This window comes from Taudactylus pleione, unplaced genomic scaffold (assembly GCF_031769625.1).
Source record: "Taudactylus pleione unplaced genomic scaffold, aTauple2 ptg001288l, whole genome shotgun sequence".
Taxonomy (NCBI): domain Eukaryota; kingdom Metazoa; phylum Chordata; class Amphibia; order Anura; family Myobatrachidae; genus Taudactylus; species Taudactylus pleione.
In genome coordinates, this window is record NW_028285688.1 from 2,056,623 (window position 1) to 2,078,916 (window position 22,294).

Genomic DNA, 22,294 nt, shown 5'->3' on the forward strand with positions numbered 1-22,294 from the left:
AGACGCATTTTGTCGTATAAACAAGACTTCTTCAGGGGTAAAACAGATAGTAGCTAGAAATGTATCTTAACTATCCCATAGCATTTACAGCTTAACTTCCAATTTTGAGGTGTGACCTCCAGGGAGTCTATCAGCAGAATCTGTTATACCACAAGAAAAATGGCACCCGGACGGTTTTATAACTTTTTATGAATATAACACTAAAGTGCCTTAGTGATGACTAATAAAATGGCGTCCGATTGGAATATACTGTCGCCATTATACCACCAGAAAAATGGTACCCGGACGGTTATGTCTGAAATAAATAGTCCTAGTTGTTGTTTTTTTATAGCTATTATGTAGTATATCTGTAGTTATCAAAAGATGTATGTGCTATGTATTTTGAAATGTGATAGTTAAAGGAGCAAGTGAATAAGGAATGAATGAGCCCGATTAGATCGACTATATAAGCATCATCAGTGTCCAACAGAGACACACCCACTGACAAAGTCCATTAAGAGACGAAACCCGTTTGGGCGATAAGTAGCGGAGAGGGAGATGCAGCGATGTCACTGGTTCGGGAACGAGGATTGGAGCACTGCCCACTTCCATAGTTACTGGCATTTGAGCTGATGGGACGGAGCTCCTTGTATTTTAAGGTTTGAGTTGTGATATATGTACATATCACATCTACTGTAATTATGTGAGTGGACATACAGTACATGATCCACCGATCAACTAGCGGTGAGATTCTGTCGGAACCTTGTGTGTTAATACATAGCGGGTTGTTCTCCAGTAAAGTCTTACATGCTTCTTCTGTCTTACCCTATAGAGATGCGAGCAAATACTACCAAAGTTTTCCTCCAGTAATTACCCGCTATGAGCTCAGAAGCCAGAACCTCGCGCTTGATTGAATATCACAGCCAGTAGGAATCACAAGAAAACTCGACACATCTCAAAGCATGATTTACAGGTCAGTATTTAATGTATTACAACCAAATCACAAGAGTACACTGTTCCAGAGACTAAACCACAGTCTGAATACACCGATAAGTATTTTGTTTCAAGACACCAGAAAGCCTAAGCACACTTTCACCATGTTTGGCACATCTGCACTGGGGACAGGGGTTGTTTATGTGTGTTTGTGAGTCCACAGAGTATTCTGTGATTTATTTCTTATGACAGTACATCCCTCAACTGTGCATCAACAGAGATGTAGCATCATGGAAGAGAAGCATAGTGGCATCAAGGGGGTGGGGGGGGAGCACAAGGTCTATGATTTGGCACAAAGACCTCAGGGTTCACAATGACGTAAGGTAGATTTCCACTAGAAGTTAAACAGCCAAGACATCCAAACCCAAATAAAATTCAGCTCATGATCTTCCCAGCCTCCCAGGTCCCGATCCTCCATGTATTTTTTTTTTATCACCTTCCAGTCTTATCTGGTCTTGCGTCTCAACTGTGGATTGTCCTTGACATTGAGACATCTTGAAGTGCAATGCAGCGTCTTGTGCATCGTTCCAGCTTTCCGGTGGTCTACTGTTTTAGTTGATGGGGATCTCTTTGTGTGACAACTAACTGTTATAAGGTTATTGATGAATTGACACGTGACTGTCAACCAATGTTTGCATGGTCTGCAGTACACAAAATGTTTTCATGAAGATGTTGCCGTTGATGGCACAACAACGGGGGGAGTAATGGTGGACCTAGGTAAGTCAGGTCCTTGGGTGCCAGATATGGCTTGTATTTACCTGAACCTTGACCTGAAAATTATATCAGAACTCTTTAATGAAGATCATGAAGTCATCAGCAGGGAAATAGAAAACAAAACAACATTATGTCGTGGAATATACTTAGGTCCTTTGTAATCTGAAGATATTAAAATCTTAACAGAAGGGAGACTAAATATGTAAACATGTAAAAAAGACCATTGTATATTTCCGGCGAGGCAGTGCATTACTCCTGGTTCCATGATCATCTTCAACATTGCGAATCCGGCAAGTCTCTTTTTTGTTATGGTCCTTTGGAAGAAGACAATGGAAATCAATGACACTGCGTCAATGTTTTGTACTCCATCTCGTTAAACTCTCAGTAAACTGGGGCCAGCTGGAGGGACAGTGATTTTAAGGGGGCCGTGGTGGGCTAAGGAAGAACAGCCATTGGCCGCTGAAGGCATCATGCAGACAGGTGTCACCACAAGCTCATGCAAGGGTGTAGTGCCTGACATGGAGATCCCTGGTATGGGAGTACTCCAGACGTCAAGTCTTCACTTTCCAGCTGTGAAAGACAGAAGAAGTCAAACAACTTAAAGGGAACACAAAGCAAAATACACCATGGACATGAAGAAATGCACTTAATTTCCTTTTTGCTAAAGGACCGCTAAATCTAAACCATGACATAGAAATTGTGCTTGAATTGATTTCTCGTAGTTACTTCTGTGAGATGCATTTCCCCAACGCCCATTACCAACGTACATGGCACAGAACAGAGATCGAACACCACCTGCCTGCTGTAGTTACACGCTGGCATACTTGCTTTGCCTTACTTATGGAACACAAAGTTGTGGATGAGCCCTAACATATATTATCGTCAATGTCATTAGCTTGTTTATAAAAGCTATCTTTTAATTTAGATTTATTATAAGCAACATATTATCCAGCACTGAATGTTTTTTTATTTAACTCCCAGAAGTGCATGACCCAGAAGAGCTTTCAATCTATTTTCCTTATCACAGACTATAATATGCTTATCACACAAGCACAAGAGAGCCACTTTAGTAAGAAGCCAGTCGATCTACCAGTATACCAATTTGAAGATGAGAACATACAAACTCCATGCAGACCTAAGTCGGCAATGATAACCCCTGTGCCGCTGTGCTTAATTGTCCTTCCAAGAATCTGTTTATTCTGAAATTATTATTGCAGTGTAACTAATATCTTTATAGTGTCAAAGCAGTGATGAAATATATGTGTTGTATGTCCTGGTTCATAATATAGCGTTCATTCTAGCACCCTGCACCTGTCACAGCCCGTGCTTCCTCTTTCCTGCCTGGGGTGTCGCTCTTTGCTCTGGTGCTTCTAGCACACTCTGGTCTGTATCTCAGCTGTTTGTTGCATTAGTTGAGCGTGCTAGAAGCACCAGAGCAGAAAGCAACTCCCCAAGCAGGAAAGAGGAACTGCACGGGGTGTGACAGGTGCAGGGCGCTAGAATAAACACTACTTCATAATTAAGGTGAGGCCATTACATATTTTTCTTCGCTTTTAAGATATGTCCCTGGAATATCTTGTCCCTAATGTCCCTGGAATATCTTGTCCCTAATGTCCCTAATTTTTCAATAGTACAGCTTTGCCTTTTTTACATGCTGGTGGGAACGTATCTATTTCATTATGTATGTTGTACAAGCTAAGATTAATCAATGGGGACTATAAAAAGAATCATTACATTATGACTGCATTCGGCAGTGATACAATAATACAGTACATTGCTAAGGAGTGTAGATAAATGGCAACAGATACAAATACAGGTGTCATTGAGGCTTGGGTATGGCGTCATTAAGGGTACAGCCAATAGTATTGATTATCAAAAATATGAACAACCAATGAGGTGGCAGGCCCAACCATTGATGATTTCTCAAAGCCTAGGACACAATTAAGCAAATATATTTTTGGAAGTTACAGTTAATTTAAAATGTCAAAGTAAAATAAGCAGTTTGACAACAGTGCTTCTCCAGCCAATGGGGATCTTAGCCTAGGAGCACAGTACCTGTAGTACACGCATCAAATGAGGTGTGTGGTAATGTGCAGTGCCCACTTGGGGGATAGGCACAAACCATACACTTCTGGTGGGGACTGAGGGCCTAATTCAGACCCGTTCGCGAGCGTAGGACGCTCACAAGCGGGTCGATGGTGCCCTAATGCGCATGCGCACGACGGAGGGAGCTCCGTCGTGCGCATGCGCAAGACCCGCATAGCGACAGCCAAGCTGTCACTATGGGTCTCGCACCAAAGGGGGCGTGCTGTCGATGGTGTCGATGCTGTCGTGCTGTCGATGGGCGTGCCGGGGGCGTGGCTGCCAGACGGAGGCGTTCCCATGGGAACGCCTACCGTCTGAGTGCGGCCAGATGGAGCCAAAATCACTCCAGGGCTTGCGGTCATCGAGACCCTACCGCAGGGTCTCGTCGCAAGCCCGATGGTCGCGATGGTCTTGACCCACAGCTATGCGAGCGTCCAAGAGGCCGCTCCATTTTTAGGAGCGTCAGAGCGTCCGGCTCTGAATCAGGCCCTGAGGTCAAGGGCAGGACCCATTCAAATCCTTGTGCCCTCACCCATCATCTAAATAATTTGTGGTTGGACACAGGATGTCACAAAAGGACAATTTTGTGGAAGTTTTCTAATTTTGCATTTCGTAAATAATCCCTATAGGTAAGTACAGCAGCAACCAGTGTCATATACAGTATTTAGGCAACATTTACATTCTTGTCACTGTTATCAGACTCTCACCTGAAATGACCACTTAATCCTTCCCCTTTGGGACAGCCTCTTCCGTGTTTTCGTCAGTCTCCACCTCTGCACTTTGACCCATCTTAGTGATGTGACGCAGAAAGGACGTTGCATTAAAGGCTCTCTGAATGGGGAACCACAGAAATAAGTCAGAGTTTACCAGTATGACATTTACCTTACAGATGGGAATCACAGTTTGTTCAAATCTTGTTTACAGTATTCCAAATGCATTATAGCAATAGTACACAGTATAATGCACAAATGTTGGTTAGTGTGCTTAGTATGTCTATAGTGTTCATAAGGCCTTATTTATCAATGAGTTTTATCATTCACAATGAGTGATAAAACTTGTTGCGTATGATAATGATGCTCCAGCCAATCAGCTCCTAACTGTTATCTGTTTGAAAATGACAGTTGGGAACTGATTGGCTAGAGCACCATTTATCATACACAATGAGTTTTATCACTCGTGAAAGATAAAACTCATTGATAAATAGGACCCATAGTGTGCTCCTGCATTATGGAAAGTCACCGCGGTGTAAATATCAAACACCTTCTTATTTAATATCTGTGATATTATGCATGATAAAATGTATCTGTTACAATGTTGCATGTTTTAGAGTTATTACAGTTGAATATGGTAAAGCAGTTCCTGTATGGCAGGGATGAGGAACCTCAGGCCCAGGGGCCGTATAAGGCCCATGGAATCATTTGGTCTGGCCCTCTGAGCTTTTTTCTGCTAGCCTCATCTGGCTAGCAGGGTGCCTAAAATGGTACCCTGCAGCCAGAATCTATACAGTAGATTAGGACCTTAGGACGCTTCAGATGGTCACACTGCTGCCCTTATAGCGGGTATTGCTATAATCACCGGCAATTGTGGCCCTGCCCTTTGTGACGTCACACGGAGGGGGCATGGCCTGCACCGGGCCCATGAATAAAGTTACATATATCAAAATGACCCTTGGCAGAAAAAAGGTTCCCCACCCCTGCTTTATGGGATGAGATAAAAAACAATTAAATGTCTTTGCAAAGAAAAGCGCTTTACTAACCCGTCAGATTCCATATAATGTTTTAAGGAGCTATCACTTTATCACTTTGGGGTTTATTTGTCAACGAGTTTATCATACTCAACAAGATAAAACTCGTTGCGTATGATAAATGGTGCTTAAGCCAATGGGCTCCCAACTGTCATTTTTCAAACAGATGACAGTTGGGAGCTTATTGGCTGGAGCACCATTATCATACGCAACGAGTATTTCACTCATTGCGCATGATAAAACCTGTTGATAAATGAGGCCCTTTAAACCGTCTATCGGATGAGGTGTATTATGTGTGCAAATCACTTAATAACAATATAATATTAATACTATGTACTAATATCCAAAATGAAATGGTATGCACTTCCTCAGTCAGGGTCTTGTTCAATTCCCTACCTGAACCCAGTGGCACGTTCTCATCATTTGACCCCACTAATGAAGATGAAGTAGCTACACTCTTCTCATCCTCCTACCTCTCCTCTTGATTCTATGCCCTCACAAATCAGTAAAGCTCTGTCTCCTGTGCTTATGCCACACTTAACTAAAATCTGTAATCTCTCTCTTTCTCTACTGGTATCTTTCCATCACAGTTCAAGCTTGCAGTGATCACTCCCGTTTTGAAAAAAACTAAATTCTGACCCTAACTCTCTCTCAAATTACCATCCTATCTCCCAGCTGCCTTGCCCTTCCAAGCTACTGGAGAGACTTGCCTACACTCGCCTCACACACTTTCTTAACACCCACAACTTATTGGATCCATTTCAGTCAGGCTTTCGTTCTCAACACTCCACTGAGACAGCACTGACTAAGGTAGTAAATTATCTGGTCACCGCCAAGGCAAAAGGTCATTACTCACTCCTAATTCTTCTAGATCTCTCTGCTGCTTTTGACACTGTTGACCACTCTCTTCTCATACAAACACTACAATCCCTAGGTCTTCAAGACACAGGCCTTTCTTGGTTCTCATCCTACTTATCTAATCGCTCTTTCACTGTTCGCTTTTCTGATTCTACCTCCACTTCGTTACCTCTATCAGTTGGAGTACCACAAGGTTCAGTTTTAGGTCCTCTGCTTTTCTCAATCTATACCACCTCTCTTGGCAAACTAATCAGCTCTTTTGGTTTTCAATATCATCTATATGCGGATGATACTCAAATCTACCTATCCTCCCCAGATTTGTCACCATCTGTGCTGGTCCGTGTCACTGAATGTCTCTCTGCCATTTCATCTTGGATGTCATCTCACCACCTCAAACTTAATATTTCTAAAACAGAATTAATTATATTTCCACCGGATAATAGTAGTTACCAACCTGATATCTCTATTACTGTTGACAACTCGACAATCAACCCCACCTCACAAGCTCGCTGCCTAGGTGTCATCCTTGACTCTGAACTGTCTTTTGTTCCCCACATTCAATCTGTCTCTAAATCCTGTTACATACATCGAAAAAACATAGCCAAAATTCGACCATATCTTACGCAAGACACTGCAAAAACTCTAAAACACGCACTCATATTTCCCATATTGACTATTGCATAAGGTCTCCTTATTGGTCTTCCCAAAAACAGGCTCTCCCCACTACAATCCATTTTGAATGCAGCTGTGAGGTTGATCTTTCTCACCAAACGTTCAGTGTCTGCTGATCCACTCTGTCAGTCCCTCCATTGGCTGCCGGTCTTCTACCATATTCAATTTAAAGTACTTACACTCACACATAAAGCTATTAACCAAACCACACCAACATACATCTCTTCACTTATCTCAAAATATCTTCCAACCCGACATCTCCGCTCTGCACAAGATCTGCGTCTCTCATCCCCGCGCATTACTTGTTCCCATGCACGGTTACAGGACTTTTTTCGGGCTGCACCCACCCTGTGGAATGCCCTCCCACGCACAATAAGACTTTCCACTAGTTTCCAAACATTCAAGCGTTCTCTGAAAACTCACCTCTTCAGACAAGCTTATCAGATTTCAGGACCGCCCACCTAACCTTTTATAGCTCCCTATCTAACTCTCTTCTTATAGTAAACACTTATCACATCTTCTATGTCTTCAATTTAACATCCTCCTAACCCTAGGACAACTTTCCAGTGTGATTGGATTATACAGCCCACCAAGAACATCTGCAATTGGGCTGGACCAATTTGCAATATGTAGCACCTATCCTTGTGTATCAACACCTATTTCCCTATAGATTGCAAGCTTGCGAGCAGGGCCCTCTTACCCTTATGTATGTCTTTTATGTATGTATGTCTTTTACAATCCAGTATAATGTTAATTCAAATTGTAAAGCGCGACGGAATTTGTTGCGCTATATAAGAAACTGTTAATAAATAAAATAAATAAATAATAATGAATAAAAACAAAGGGGTCTATGTACTAAGACTTGAAGAGAGATAAAGTGGACGGAGATTAAGACCTGATTCAGACGCGTTGCAGACGATGTTCGCTAATGTGGGCATGCGTGTAGTTCGCAGTGCGCGTGCGCAAACTAGTACGAGCGATCAGATTTTGCTTGCTCGCCCTGCAAAGACAGCCCAGTGGAATGAGTGACAGGAGAGGCTGTTTGTGGGTGGTAACAGGGGCAGGGCAGTAGTAACGGGGGAGTGGTGTTGCGGATGCAGGTGTGCCAGAGTGTTTCCATGCCGTTTCTGAGGCGTGCATAACTAATAGGCAGTGTCATAGTACACGTCACCTGGTTGAAAAATACTCTGAAGTGCTCGCAGTGCTTGCGGTAGGGTAGTCAACTGCAAGCGCTGTAGTCAGATCCGATGGAACCACCCGATGTACCGATGGTTGTATATACTTCCTGGAGATGACGTTCGCTAGTGGGCGGCCAAAGACCGGCTGGTGGGTGTCTCGAGATCGCTCGCCAAGACATAGTGGGCATGCTTATTGCCTTGCCGCGCGAGCGGCTGCCTTGACGTCACTTAGCTGGATTTCCATATGCTGGGAGCGAGCGGCCGCATCTAGCGAGCAGGTCTGAATGAGCTCCTAAGTACCAACCAATCAGCTGCTAACTGTCACCTTACAGGCTGTTTTTGAAAGATGAGTTAGGAACTGATTCGTTGGTACTTTATCTCTCTCCAAGGCTTAGTACATAGACCCTACAGAGACATAAGTCTAGCAGAATTTTTTTTATTTATTTAAATATATATGAGTATATATTGGGAAAGTATGGTGGCAAAGAAAGGACGCCCAGAATCAGCACAATCCACAATAACAACCAACAACATACATTGTAGGCAGATACACAACTCAACTATTGTATAACACCACAAAGGGTATCCATTCCACCTTCTAACTTGATTGACACTGCCCCGTTAGGGAGCTACAGCCAACTACCAGTCAACGAAAAGATTACACCCAAAACAAATTATTGCACTTGGACTGTTGAGCTGCCGTTCTTTCCGGCCAACAATCATTCACCAACCAAGAAGATTATAAGGGAAGAAGGGACGGAAGACTGGAACAAAGAGGTTTTTGGCCCACAGCCCAAGCCTTTAAAAATAGTCCAACACATACAAACCCCTGCCACACCATAGGCAGGCCAGGTCATGTGATCATCCTTCATGCCAGTCCCCATCCTAGTGGTTTAAACTACCCCATTCTTATAGCAATCATTGGGTTTCTCTTAAAACTAAAAGGTCCTGCCCACCCAGCTGCAGATTTCTCTTGCTCTCAGCTAAGATCTGTATTGATAACTCTCCACATTGCAGCTGTCTGCAATGTGCCTTTTCGATTTTTAAGGCTTTAAATCATTATACAGCTATCATTAATCAAAATGTTTATTCCTTATGTCTAGTGTGGTGCACCCTTTATCTTGAGCAAAATATGTTTTTATCTCATAATCAATGCCCAGCAAGTATCTGTGCACCTCAATAAAAAGTGTGACTTCATAAAACAGGAAGTAATAACGTTAGCACTGCACATCTGTTATTTACCTATATAAATGAGCTTATACAGAAACAGAATATCACCAGGAAACACATTTGCAGCCTAGTATATTGGTTACTGTGGGCCTGATTCAGCAAGGAACGCAAAGGAGAGTACATACTTGGCCGATTTTTTTGCTCTACGCATGCATCGCACTGCACGTCCGTGAACTAGCCAGTGCGATCGGGTTATGGTACACAGACTACACGCAGCATGCAAGCAGACCCTTCTGATATTGATTTACAGGTAGTTACGTTTGTGGGTGGTGACGGGGGGTGGTCAGGCGAACACAGACATTATAACGCCGTTATAGGGGCATGCATAATTAAGGCAGTGCGGGAGCATACGCAGCCATACCGTAAGCTGTACACTATTGTGCGTATGAGTGCGATGGTTCTCGATGTTACCGCTATCTTGCGTACTGATCAGGCTGTGAGTAAAGGGAGATGGCGGCTTAGTATGGGGCTGGGCGTCTGCATCTTGTGCTGCAGTCTCCGTGCGTATCCATTGATTAGCATATTCTCGCAGCAGATGGGTGCGTGCGTCTGCTAGAGTGCGTTCCTTGCTGAATCAGGACCTGTGTCACAGAAGAGATGTATTGGGGGTGCAAACGTTCCTTTACCTTAAGGAAATCCCCTCTATAAATAATTTTTGTTTTTGCGTGTTAGACTCTCAGTAAGGTACTAAGGTGCCTATTTATCATTATTAATAAATAGCCCTCATAAATCACCATTCGTTATTGCTGAATATGGCTACAATAAGGGATGGCCATCGTTGGGGGTGTCCATTGATGGTTACCATCGATGGGCCCATCAGTGATTTCCATCGATGGCACTCAAACCATCTATGGTGAACCATTGATGGTTTGCACCCCCTCGATGGCCACTGCTGCTGAGGGATGCCGGGCCGTGAGCCAATCAAAAATAGGGGTAGGGTTTAGCTGCCACTGGTGGCGGGGCTAAGCTCCATCCTGTAAAGAGCAAAAAAAATATTCGGCTATCAGTCATCCATCGATGGCAGAGAACCATTGGTTGACAACAAACTAGTTTACATCGGTCAGCCACCATCGATGTTTTGGAAACATCGATGGTTGATGGCCATCCCTACAATAAGAAATTATATTTTTCTTTTAGTATTTATTCAAAATAGCTTGCCACATCATCAGTCCCGATAAGGGGCTGCCTCGGTGAAGAGCTTGGCAGCAAAGTGATAGCTATCGTTATTACTTCATTTTCTTTTGGTGACACTATTATAAGGCCAGTAGCATTTTTCAAAAAAGACCAAAGAGGAGGATGGCTCCTCTCCGACGATAATGCCTCTATAGCCATAAAGTGTCTAACGGTGGCACTAGCTTCTCTGTCACCTGGGTTTCCTCATAAGAACCCTTGCAGAGCTTCTGTGAGGGTACAAGGCATGCTGCTCTCTTCTTCTTGTGCTTGGGATGGAAAATGCAGCACTCAAGCATGCAGAAAGCTGCAGAATGAATTTGGAATTTTAGTGGTCATTTTTGGGTGGTAACAGGGGGGTGGCTGGGCCAGTCACAAGCGTGCACAATGCGGCATTTGAATTGCATGGATCTCTGGACCAATACCAGTGGCGAGCCAACTTACTGTAGAAGATGGCTTATTCGCTCACACAACGGAACCCAGCCACTTCAAGCACGGATCTTCGCTAACAGAGTAGAATGCAGATGGTTCCATGAGTAACAGTAAGTGCTCGTACATTTACATTTTATTACTAATGAGCGGATATGATCAGTACAGTATACAGTGGCGTAACTAGGGTATTGGAGCCCAGGGCAAATCTGAAAAGGGAGCCCCCCCCCCCAACATCCCGAGATGTGCGCGCGCGGGAAAAAATGGGCGTGGTCACTTAAAAATGGGGCGTGTCAACATGACACACCCCTTTATTTTCACGCTGAACATTCCTATCCATATGCACCTTAACCCCAGTAGTACCCCTTATACAGTACCCCCAGTATGCAGTTGTGGTCCCTCTTTTGCAGGCCCATAGTAGTGCCCCTTATACAGTATCCCCAGTAGTGGTCCCCCTTATACAGCCCCTAATTAGTTCCCCTTACTCAGTACCCCCAGTAGTGGCCTCCCCAAATGCAGTGCCCCACGTAGTGTTCCCCCTCATGCAGTGCCCCCAGTAGCAGTCCCCACAATGCAGTGCGCCCAGTAGCGGTATCCCCTTATGCAGTGCCCTTTATATGGTGCCCTCAGTAGTAGTCCCCCCCTATGCAGTGCCCTTTATATAGTGCCCCCAGCAGTAGTCCCCCCCATGCAGTTTTCCCAGTAGTGGTCCCCTTATGCAGGCACCCTGTAGTGACCCCCCCTATCCAGTGCACCCTGTAGTGGCTCTTCCTATTATTCCCCCAGTAGTGGTCCCCCGAGTGCAGTGCCTCTAGTAGTAGGCCCCTTTTATAATGCCCCCAGTGGTAGTTCCCCCCAAGTAGTAGTCCCCAGTAGAGTAGGTCCTCCCAATGGTAGTTCCCTCCCCAGTAGTAGCCACCCCTCCCCCAGTAGAGGTCCCCCCAGTAGTAGCCACCCCTCCCCCAGTAGAGGTCCCCCCAGTAGTAGCCACCCCTCCCCCAGTAGAGGTCCCCCCAGTAGTAGCCACCCCCCTCCCCCATTGTGCAGATAGGTTAAAAAAATATATATATATTGTGACACAGTCAGATTAAGAGGTCCCTCTCCTGGGTAGGGGACTCCTTCCTTACACACACACAGCAGCAGGGAAGCAGCACACCAGTCTGGAAGCGAGTACAAGCTGGTCGGCGCCAGTCTTTATTGTGCAAAACAGAAACAACAAAAGAAACCATAAACATAAAACCTAGCCCTGGCCGGGCTCTAACTTTACAGGTGGTTCCCTCACTACCAGAACCTGGCAGGGCCTAATGCCCTCACCAGCAAACAAGGCACAGCACAACACTCACAGTTAGGTTTTCCAGTGTCTCTGAGCAAACTCCCTGTCTGCTCTCCCAGGTGAGACACTCAGCCCTAAACACACTAGGCTTATATTGGCCACTCTCAGGTGGAAAACTAACAAGCCTGTTACCAGGCTGCGAGAACCAAAACCTGGAGTGGCCGTGGGTGGAGCCCTCCCTCTCCTCTCACCCACAACCCCCAGGTCCCAAACCGGCTTTTCAAAAAGCGGAAACTCAAGCCTGCTACACTGCAGACTTTCTCCTGGGGGTTTAAAACACAAAAGACAGGAATCTGGGACAAATGTACCTGCCACAGACCACTTTACCAGTGATCCTATCACAATATATATATATATATATATATATATATATATATATAAAAATATACTTACCTGAATCTCTGCTCCTGGTCCTGCTCGTGATGCCGCTCCCGCCCGGGCTGGCGCGCTCAGCATTATGGGACAGACGTCATGACGTCAGTCCCATTACCCACTGCAGGAGCCGGACGGAAGTCCGGCTCTTGCAGTGGGTGCTGCAGCAGTCAATGAGAGTCTATCTGACTCTCATTGGCTGCTGTTTAACACACGCATCGCCACCAGCGCTGGCGGCGATGCGTGTGTTATGCACAGCCTGAGCCCGCCTCCTGGCGCTATTGGGCAAGCGCTCAGGGGGAGGGAACGGGCTCAGGCGTGCAGCACAGGACCGGCACTGGAAGCCTAGCGCCGGTCCTGTGTAAATGTGTAGCGCTGACTGCACTCATTGCAGTCGGCGATACACTGGCTAACTAGGGCGGGCGGGCCGGTACCGTGGCCGGCGGCGCCCCGCCGGTCCAACGGCGCCCAGGGCACGCACCCCGCTCGCCCTGCCCTAGTTACGCTACTGAGTATAATCTGCTGCAAATACAACAGGGACAAACACAACATCTGCCTTTGCATGTCTATACAGAATATAAACAGCTGTCTGTGTTGTTAGTATTACAGCTATTTTACAATGTTTCTTTTTCATTCAACTAAATCTAAGCACAAGGACAATTATTCACTTTGGATACGTTACATACTGTAGGTGGTCACGATATTACATATTACGTCTGTTGCTTCAAAAATGTTGCTATAGGTTATCCCAAAGAAAATCTCTCCAGGCTTACACTGATACCATCATTTGTGTTTTTACAGCCAAAGCAGCATTCTGTTCATCATACGATCTCTTTTCTTTAAATAGCTTTTATGTGCTTTTATGTTTGGCTTATTGCCCAATAGTTCTGTTAACCATATTTAACTAACAGCTTTCATTTGTGATCTTTTTTTTTTAATGCTGTCTGGTCTTTTACAACTTCCACGACTGTTTAATAGAATTTAATGTTTTTAGAGGAAATTTTACTCTTGCCCTATAGAGATTTCCTCTGTTTTTGTCTCCTCTCTGGACCTATGAATGTTTTTCCTTGGCATAACAATAACAAAATAACAATAATCCACTAGCGTTTCACTCTGCTTCATAACAAAATAGTACACCCGGGTCCGGACTACAAAACCACACGGACGGGACAGACTCACCATCTTATTACTGCCAAGAGCTGATTATTGATACATCAGTTTCATCTTTCATGTGATTGTATAAGCATTGTTATACATTTCCTATGTGTGATTTAATTATGCTATAACCACCATTAATCATAAAATTCCCACCCTACGGCTTCTAGGAACGGGTGCAGAAATATAATGATCATTGGCAGGCAATATAGTTGTGCATGCACACATGCGGTTTCAGCCCATGTGAGATCGCTTCTGGGAGGATTGGACCAGCATGATCATGATGGACTGGCCCAGGGGGCTCTTACAGACTGTCACAGTCACATCTCTGCTGTAGAGCCTTTAGGCGCAGTTCCTGCACCTATGTTTTGAAGTTCATTTGTAAATTTGGCAAGGAGAGAAACTTATGCATCTCTTGTGATTCTGTACCTGTTCAAACTAACCACTGGTCGGTGCAGTATGTTCTATCAATCGGTGGTTAGGTAGCAGTGCACAAGTGGGAAACAACATTTTGTAATTGGTGGCTTTTCAGCCTTTTGTGTCCTGCAAACATGGCTGGATGTGTAGTTCCACAAATGCCATAAAGCTGTATGTCGCTTAAGCCCATATGCATAAAATACTTTATAAACATGCTAAAGTGAAACCAACCCTCCTTGGATTGTATGTCATACCATATTTAAAAATAAAAAAATAAAATACAATTATTGACAAATATTCTCTGTACAATACTGTGAAGAGTGTTGCTACAGTATATAAGCAAATAATAAAAAATAATCTCTGGCGGGAGGCCCTAATAGCTCCGGCGGCACCTGTTCACCAAAGCTTGATGCAGAGAGAGGCCCCCGGCTCCCTTAAGCATCACAACGTGATTTCATCAAGACAGCAACGCTTAATTGAACTGCTCTCCATACAGTGTGGGAACAGGTGCAGCAAAGACGAGAAGGAATAGCCTCGAGGTAAGTATGCAGACACTAGGGCTCCTTACACAGCTTTATGTCTACATGTCTGAGTACTGTACAGGGGCATATCTAGGGGTCTGAGTACTGTATATAATACAATAATATGCAACGTTCTTTGTGGGATGGCCACACCTCTCAGATGGATGACCACACCCCCAGTGGCTGGGCACACCCCTCCAACTGACCTCTGCCATTCATGCTCCAGTCTGACCCCGCTATATGTAAATATATGCACACACAGATATATGTATAGCATATATGTATATAGAGCACAGTCTAAAACTGGCATTATAATGAAGGTGGTATTGCAAAAAGGAAGCACACAGCAGGATAGGCAAAAAGTACCACCAGACTGGCAGCACTAAACCCCTTGCACAAAAGCTTAGCCAGCAGCAGGGGGAAAGTCTTCATGCTTGTGCAGTCTCCACTATTTACAGTGTGTTTAAATATATAATGTACGGTGCTGATTTTGTGCCATGTTGGGAAGTTAGGGGTCTATGTACTAAGCCTTGGAGAGAGATAAAGTGGGTGGAGATAATGTACCAACCAATCAGCTCCTAACTGTCAACAGGGAGTGGTGTGTCGCGACCATTTTGGGGAGTGTCACATCCTGCGTCAGCGATCCTGTAAGCAAGAAAAATGTCTCCGGCGTCTCAGTACCTGTGGTCATTCTGTGCGACCATAAGGTTACTCAAAAGACCAATAATTGAAGCAACTGCGACCGATGTTGCGTCTTTGTACGCAGATGCCTGGATTGGCAAAGCCGCCGGTGGGCATCTCAATACATTCCTCAGCGTCTGCGACAATTTAATATTTTCACACATCCACTGCGTACACAGACCCTGCAGCAGCGGCATCAGCCCCATAGCTTATTATGCATATGGAATCCTTTTACCTGCCCATCAACGAAAGGAATCCCCTGCACCTTCACACATGATACCACTTTGCACTTGAATAGCAATATAAAGAGGGGTAGGTGAAGAGTGAAACAGGATCATAAGTAGTATGTCATCATCAGGGAACAGTGGCTATTGTGCTTAGTTCATCTGTACATCTGTAAGTTATCCTGAATAAATTCAAAGCGTAAGCCAACTACCCCCTGCTGTGTGTACTTTATATTCAGTCTTAATCACCCATTGCAATTACCTGCTATCAAGCGCCACACGTAATGTTTATTGATTTGATAATTCTATTAAGCACAGACTTTCTCACTCCTAAATACACATAAACTGTTCCTCCCTGTACTCTGCTGTCCTCATCTCATTACTAAACCATTTGTTCTCATTAAAGCTACTTAATTCTGCAAGAGCTCACGGGACACCTCCTTGTGCAGATATTGTCATCAGAAGAACAGTGAGAATGGGTTCTATGCACTAACACTGGGTACACAATGGGACGATGTCGGCCATAAATGTTGTTCCCGGCCCGATTCGGGACGCCATATCGGCTGGATTGTACAGTGTGTACGTACAGTCTGCGCGCTCCTGTGGTCGCATGCGATATCGTCCGGTCGGCCACGCTGAACGGCCAACTAGACAATATCTCATGCGGCGCCACTGAAGGTAATGAAGAACAGAACAAGAGATCGTTCCGTCGTTCATTACATCGCTCTAATGTGTACCCGCAGTATTATATACATATTGTCCGGGTACACATCATCCAGTGTGTACCCACCTTAAGCCTTGGAGAGTGATAAAGTGGACAGCCTGTAAAGTGACAGTTAGGAGCTGATTGATTGGTACTTTGTCTCCATCCACTTTATCTCTCTCCAACTTGGGGGGGGAGATGGACTACCTTGGAGAGTGATCAAGTGGATGGAGATAAAGTACCAACCAATCAGCTCCTAACTGTCAAACACAGCCTGTAAAGTGACAGTTAGGAGCTGATTGGTTGGTACTTTATCTCTCTCCAGTTTATCACTTTCCAAGGCTTAGTACATCTCCCCCTAAGGCTTAGAACTAGATCCCAATGGACCTGATACAGAGGTGGACACTAATGCCGCCGCTACTGTTTCTTTTTGAGCAGCGCCACTGATATCAGGAGGGTGTGACTGGAGCGCAGACAGGGTGTCCTAGCGGGGAACTGGGAGCTCCTTCATGGGTGCGTCTGGGGTACAGATGGGATGAGAGGAGAATAGGAGATTGACATACTGTACACACAAAGGGGGAGGAGACACAAATATGAGGGAGGGAGAGGCAAACAGACAAAGGGAGACTAGGGGCCTATTTATTAACATTATTTTTACTAAAATAAAGTGAAAAAGGGTGTTACATTATTTTAATTTCACATGAATTTACTAAAGAGCAACTGAAGTAGAATTCGTAAAATTCTACTCCAAACCCTAATTATCACATGTTTTTAGTAAGCAGTTCACATTTCCCATTGCCCAGATTTACTAAAAATAAAATCTGAAAAAATACCGGGGGAAGCCCTGTGATAATAATGCCACCAGAAAATAGCATGCAGAGCAGAGCCGGGCCCCAGTGATCAGCTGTGTGCTCTAAATAGACCAGAAGCTGATCAATGTACAGTAAAAATAAATATAAAAAAAAACCAAACCTACCTGATTCCAGGGACCAGTGATCGGTGCTCTGGTGATGTCCTCTGGGGATCCGGTCATCTGGTCTACCGGCTCCTGCTCTGTGTCCCTGGTCAGCTGCGCAACAGCTGACCAGGGTCACAGTGCCGGACCCGGGAGACCAGCTCACCGGAGCCCTAGAGGACATCACCAGAGCACCGATCACCGGAAGTAAGTGCAAGCTAAGCGGGAAGGGTGGTTGCGAGGGGGGAGGGGTTGCGGTAGCCAGCAGCGGCGCATGCGCAGACATAGTCACCCTGTATTTTTGTCTGAAAAATACAGGGAGAAGTGTGCGGATGGGATTCGCAGGGGGAGAGCTGTATCGCAAGCTCTGTCCCTGCAGTGGATTTTTGATAAATCCCTTTGAAAATTCCTAAATTAGCAACAATCAGGACTGCTAAGTGAAACAACAAACAGTTGGGGGTAAGTTTACCAAGTACTTGTCAAATGTAATTAAACAACTATAAGGGGTAAATGTATTAGCCTGTGACTTGCAGGCATGGGCAAGTTCCCGGCCCAATGTTTTAAAGGGGCAATGATTTAAAAGGAAAAAACGGTTTATTTTTCCTTTTAAATGATTGCCCCTTTAAAACATTGGGCAGACTTGCTGGGAAATAGCTGATGCTTGCAGCTCGCAGGCTAATACATTTCCCCCTAGGAGTCCATAAGTATTCATTCTCTTAATCTGCGTTCTGTGTAATGGGTCTGGTTAACATTTCTGGAGCCACAAATTAAGGTTGTCCTATGAAAACATGGACCAACTCTCGATCGACATACTTCCTCCTTTGAAGAATTACTTGAAGAAATTGCATATATCACGGCCCGAGGTTTATATACCTGAATCTCTGCCATTCTAGTGAACCCATGACTGTTGGCATCAGAAATAATTATACACTATGTAGACAAAAGTGATTGGACACTGACAGCAAATAGATCAATGAGATTTTATTGACGTCAGTACTTTGTAGGTCCACCACGTGCAGTGATCACTGCAGACACCCTTCTTAGAAAACTGTCCACAAGTTCCTGGACAACAGCAGGCGGTATGTTTTGCCATTCCGCCTTAAGTACAGCGAACAACTGTGACACTGAAGGTCGGGTCGGCCTAGAACGCACCCATCACTCCAGTTTGTCTCAGAGGTTCTCAGATCTGGATTCTGAGCTGGCCAGTCCATCCTGGTTACTGAATTTTTTTGTATACCAGTCCAGTCGACCTGGAAACATGACAGGTGGAATTGTCATATCCTGATAAAAACATTTGTTGTTGAGGTAGAACTGCAAGTGCATGGGCCTCCCTACCAAGTGTTCTTGTCAAACCACATTAGTGGCCATTCTGAACTCGTGTGCAATGGCATGCATTTCGCTTGCGCGGGGGTGTGCAACCACTTTTGTCTACATAGTGTATTTGTAACTGCAGAAGATAAGTCTGGCTCACTTGGATTTATGTTAATATCCTCTGGCGTCATCATGGTAATCATATAGCCATCTCACCTTCCACTGGCTTCGGGCAAAATTTTTCTGGATTTGCTCGCTGACTGACCCATGGATGTCTCTCTCCAAAGCAGTGTCTCCTGAAATCCTGCAGGGAGTAGACAGATCGTAGAGTGTGAGTTTAAATTACATTAATCTCTTTAGTTTCAGCATCACTGTAACTTGCATCACCTCCTGGATCATCACTGGACTTGGGTACAAGAGAGTAGAAGGGTTATGTGCACATCACAGAGCTTCCTAAACACAGGGCAGGGTGGGTGAAGAGAACAATGTATTGCTACTAATACATATAGTGGGGCTAATCTTGAGTTAGGAGCACAGCAAAAAGGAATAAGTAAGGCTGGGTACAAACTATACAATTATGGGGCCGGTCAGACGATTATCGAGTGATTCAGGAAAAACCACGTTGCACTGCAGGTGGGGCAGATGTAAAATGCGCAGAGGGTAAGATATGGGAGGAGAGTGTCCAAACTCAAATCTAAATTGCAGTGTAACAATAAAACTGTCCAGCATTTGTGGGCTGCATGCAAAAGCAGCCAGTATTTACCCTGCATGCAAAATAAAATGTATGTACTTCACTGCATTCACTATTTAACTTTCATTGAGAGGCTGCAGGCCGCAGGCTGCTGGTGCATAATATTAATAAGTGCATAATTTTACAAGTGCACTGTATCCATATTTTGGCGTTATACCGGCGTTAAACCGAAGTCTAACAGAAGGAGACCACTCTAACCTCAACCCATCCAAAAAACCTGACCATCTGGACAAGGTATAAACAAGATATGTAAACTCACATACTCTTCTCTACAAGCAACTGCTGTCTGCTCAACCTGGACATTACTCACTGGACTCACTCTATGAACTTAACACTTTACTTGCTAATATTTGGGCTGGCTCTCTGATTTCACAAATATTTTACAGCATAATGTACTGTATCTGTGCCAATTTCAGTTTATCTCTACCTTAATTATTTGCCAAGCCTGTCATCTGTCTTCTAACACAGTTTACTTTAATAATCCTTTTCTTCCCCACTAAATCTCAATTTTTCCTTCCCTCAATTATAACCTTTTATCAATACACATACACCTTCTTTCACTGTACTTTTACTTGATTCTCTGCAAATCTCCTGCGCTTTCTCTTACATATATATTCTGTTCCTACATCTAGATTTCCTCCCCAAACTCTACCCAGCCACACCATGACCATGTTTTCATCACATTCCTCCTCCACTCAGTTTATGCCCGATCCACTGCTTTGCCCCCTTCCACCTTTATCATTCCCCCCTTATTTCCTACACCTCCTCCTTCCTTTATCTCCCCTCCTCTGTCTGCCTTCCTCCCTCTCCTCTCCCATTACTCCACATTTGTTCTCTTCTACCTCACCTGGGTCCTACTACTCCACCGCTAATCCTTCCTCCAAGCCTCCTCTCCACGCCATGCCACCCCACCTCCACCCACATCTCATTAAACTCCCTCCCTGCCCACCACCTCCAGGTTCCCTTCCCAACACTGGTGCCCGCACAATCTCTGCACTACATTCATCTCGGTCACCCAAATTAATCTCACCTTCTCGTCACAGCAACCCTGATAATCTCATTCACATCTCTCCCATAAACACTGTCCCTCTATCTTGTGCCCTCTGGAATGCAAGATCAGTCTGTAATAAACTGGTTCCCACCCATGACCTTTTAATTTCCAAAAACTTGCATCTCCTAGCCATTACTGAACCCTGGATTTCACCCTCTGACACCACTTCCCCTACCAACTCCTACCCTGAACCATCCCTTACATTCTCTACATTTGAGGTTCATGCTATACGCCTCTTCCAACCAGTACACCTGCGAGAAGCTGTCATTTACCGTCCCCCTGGCCCTCCCTCTAAGTTCCTTGACAACTTTGCTTCCTGGCTCCCTCACTTTCTCTCCTCTGACCTCCCCTCCATTATCCTTGGTGACTTCAATATTCCAATTGATATCCCCACAGAATCCTCTGCCTCCAAACTCCTTACCCTCACATCTTCATTTGGTCTCTCACAATGGACCTCCTCACCCTCACATGTGAGTGGGCACTCACTTGATTTAGTCTTCACTCACCGCTGTAATATTTCTAATTATTCCAACTCCCCATTCCCCCTCTCTGATCATCACCTTCTTTCTTTTAACCCATCTCTCTCTCCCTCCTCTCCTCTACCTCCGAAGGCCACCATCACTAAACGTAACATTGAGGCTATCAATGCCATTTCTATATCTTCCCTGCTTGACTCGCTTCTCTCCCCTATCCTCGCTCTCTCCTGCCCTGAACAAGCCTCCCTTACTTCTGCTCTGGACTCACTACAACCCTGGCATTCCAAATGCACCAGATATCTGCAAAGGTGTTCAAGAACTGCCGAGCGACAGTGGAGAAGATCACGCTCTAAGGCAGATTTTCTCCACTTCAAATTTATGCTCTCATCCTACAGTGTTGCCCTTTCCCTATCTAAACAGTCCTATTTCAAGAACCTCATTTTCTCCCAGTCCTCAAATCCCCAGCGTCTCTTCACCACCTTCAACTCCCTCCTCTGTCCACCCCCTCCCCGCCTCCCCTCCTCACTCACTGCCATTGACTTTGCTACCTACTTTACATCCAAAATCGATTCCATACGTCAGGACATCACATCCCACCAGTCCCCCTGCTCTACACCTCCTTCTTTCCCTGATCACCCATCTCCATCCATTTCACAGACTCTGACGTCCTTCTCCCCTGTATCTGGAGAGGAAGTCATGGCTCTCATCCAGTCCTCCCCCCTTTCTACCTCCCCCCTTGACCCTATCCCTTCACGTCTCCTCTGCTACCTCTCTCCTTGTGCCTGTTCCCATCTTGCCCACCTCCTCAATCTCTCCCTCTCATCTGGCACTGTCCCTTCTGCATTCAAACATGCGATAGTCTCCCCCATTCTTAAAAAACCTACCCTTGATCCCAACACTCTCTCCAACTACCGTCCCATCTCTCTCCTCCCTTTTGCCTCTAAGCTCCTTGAGCGTGTTGTTTACAAACGCCTTACCACCTTTCTTTCCTCCCATTCCCTCCTTGATCCTTTTCAGTCTGGCTTCCGTTCTCTCCACTCCACTGAAACTGCCCTCACAAAAGTCAGCAATGACCTCCTTGCTGCCAAATCCAAGGGCCACTACTCTTTGCTTATTCTCCTTGACCTCTCTGCTGCATTTGACACTGTTGACCACCCTCTCTTGCTGCAAATCCTTCACTCCCTTTGGTTTACGTGACACTGCTCTCTCCTGGCTGTCATCCTACCTCTCAGACCGGTCCTTCTCTGTCTCTTCTCATGACTCCTTTTCCCCACCACAGCCTCTTACAGTAG

At 45.0% G+C, this 22,294-nt stretch overlaps 1 protein-coding gene across 1 annotated transcript in view; it reads right to left on the bottom strand.

The window, feature by feature from the left end:
* Positions 1-955: 955 nt before the first annotated feature.
* The window catches only part of PNCK (pregnancy up-regulated nonubiquitous CaM kinase), a 49,819-nt gene continuing 28,480 nt past the window's right edge, over positions 956-22,294 (bottom strand). The window contains exons 7-9 of the mRNA XM_088462927.1: positions 18,941-19,028; positions 4,479-4,602; positions 956-2,256 (exon numbers count right to left, since the gene is read on the bottom strand). Of these exons, the coding sequence (XP_088319053.1) occupies positions 4,492-4,602; positions 18,941-19,028 (199 nt within the window). The 3' untranslated portion in view covers positions 956-2,256; positions 4,479-4,491. The remainder of the gene's footprint in view (positions 2,257-4,478; positions 4,603-18,940; positions 19,029-22,294) is intronic.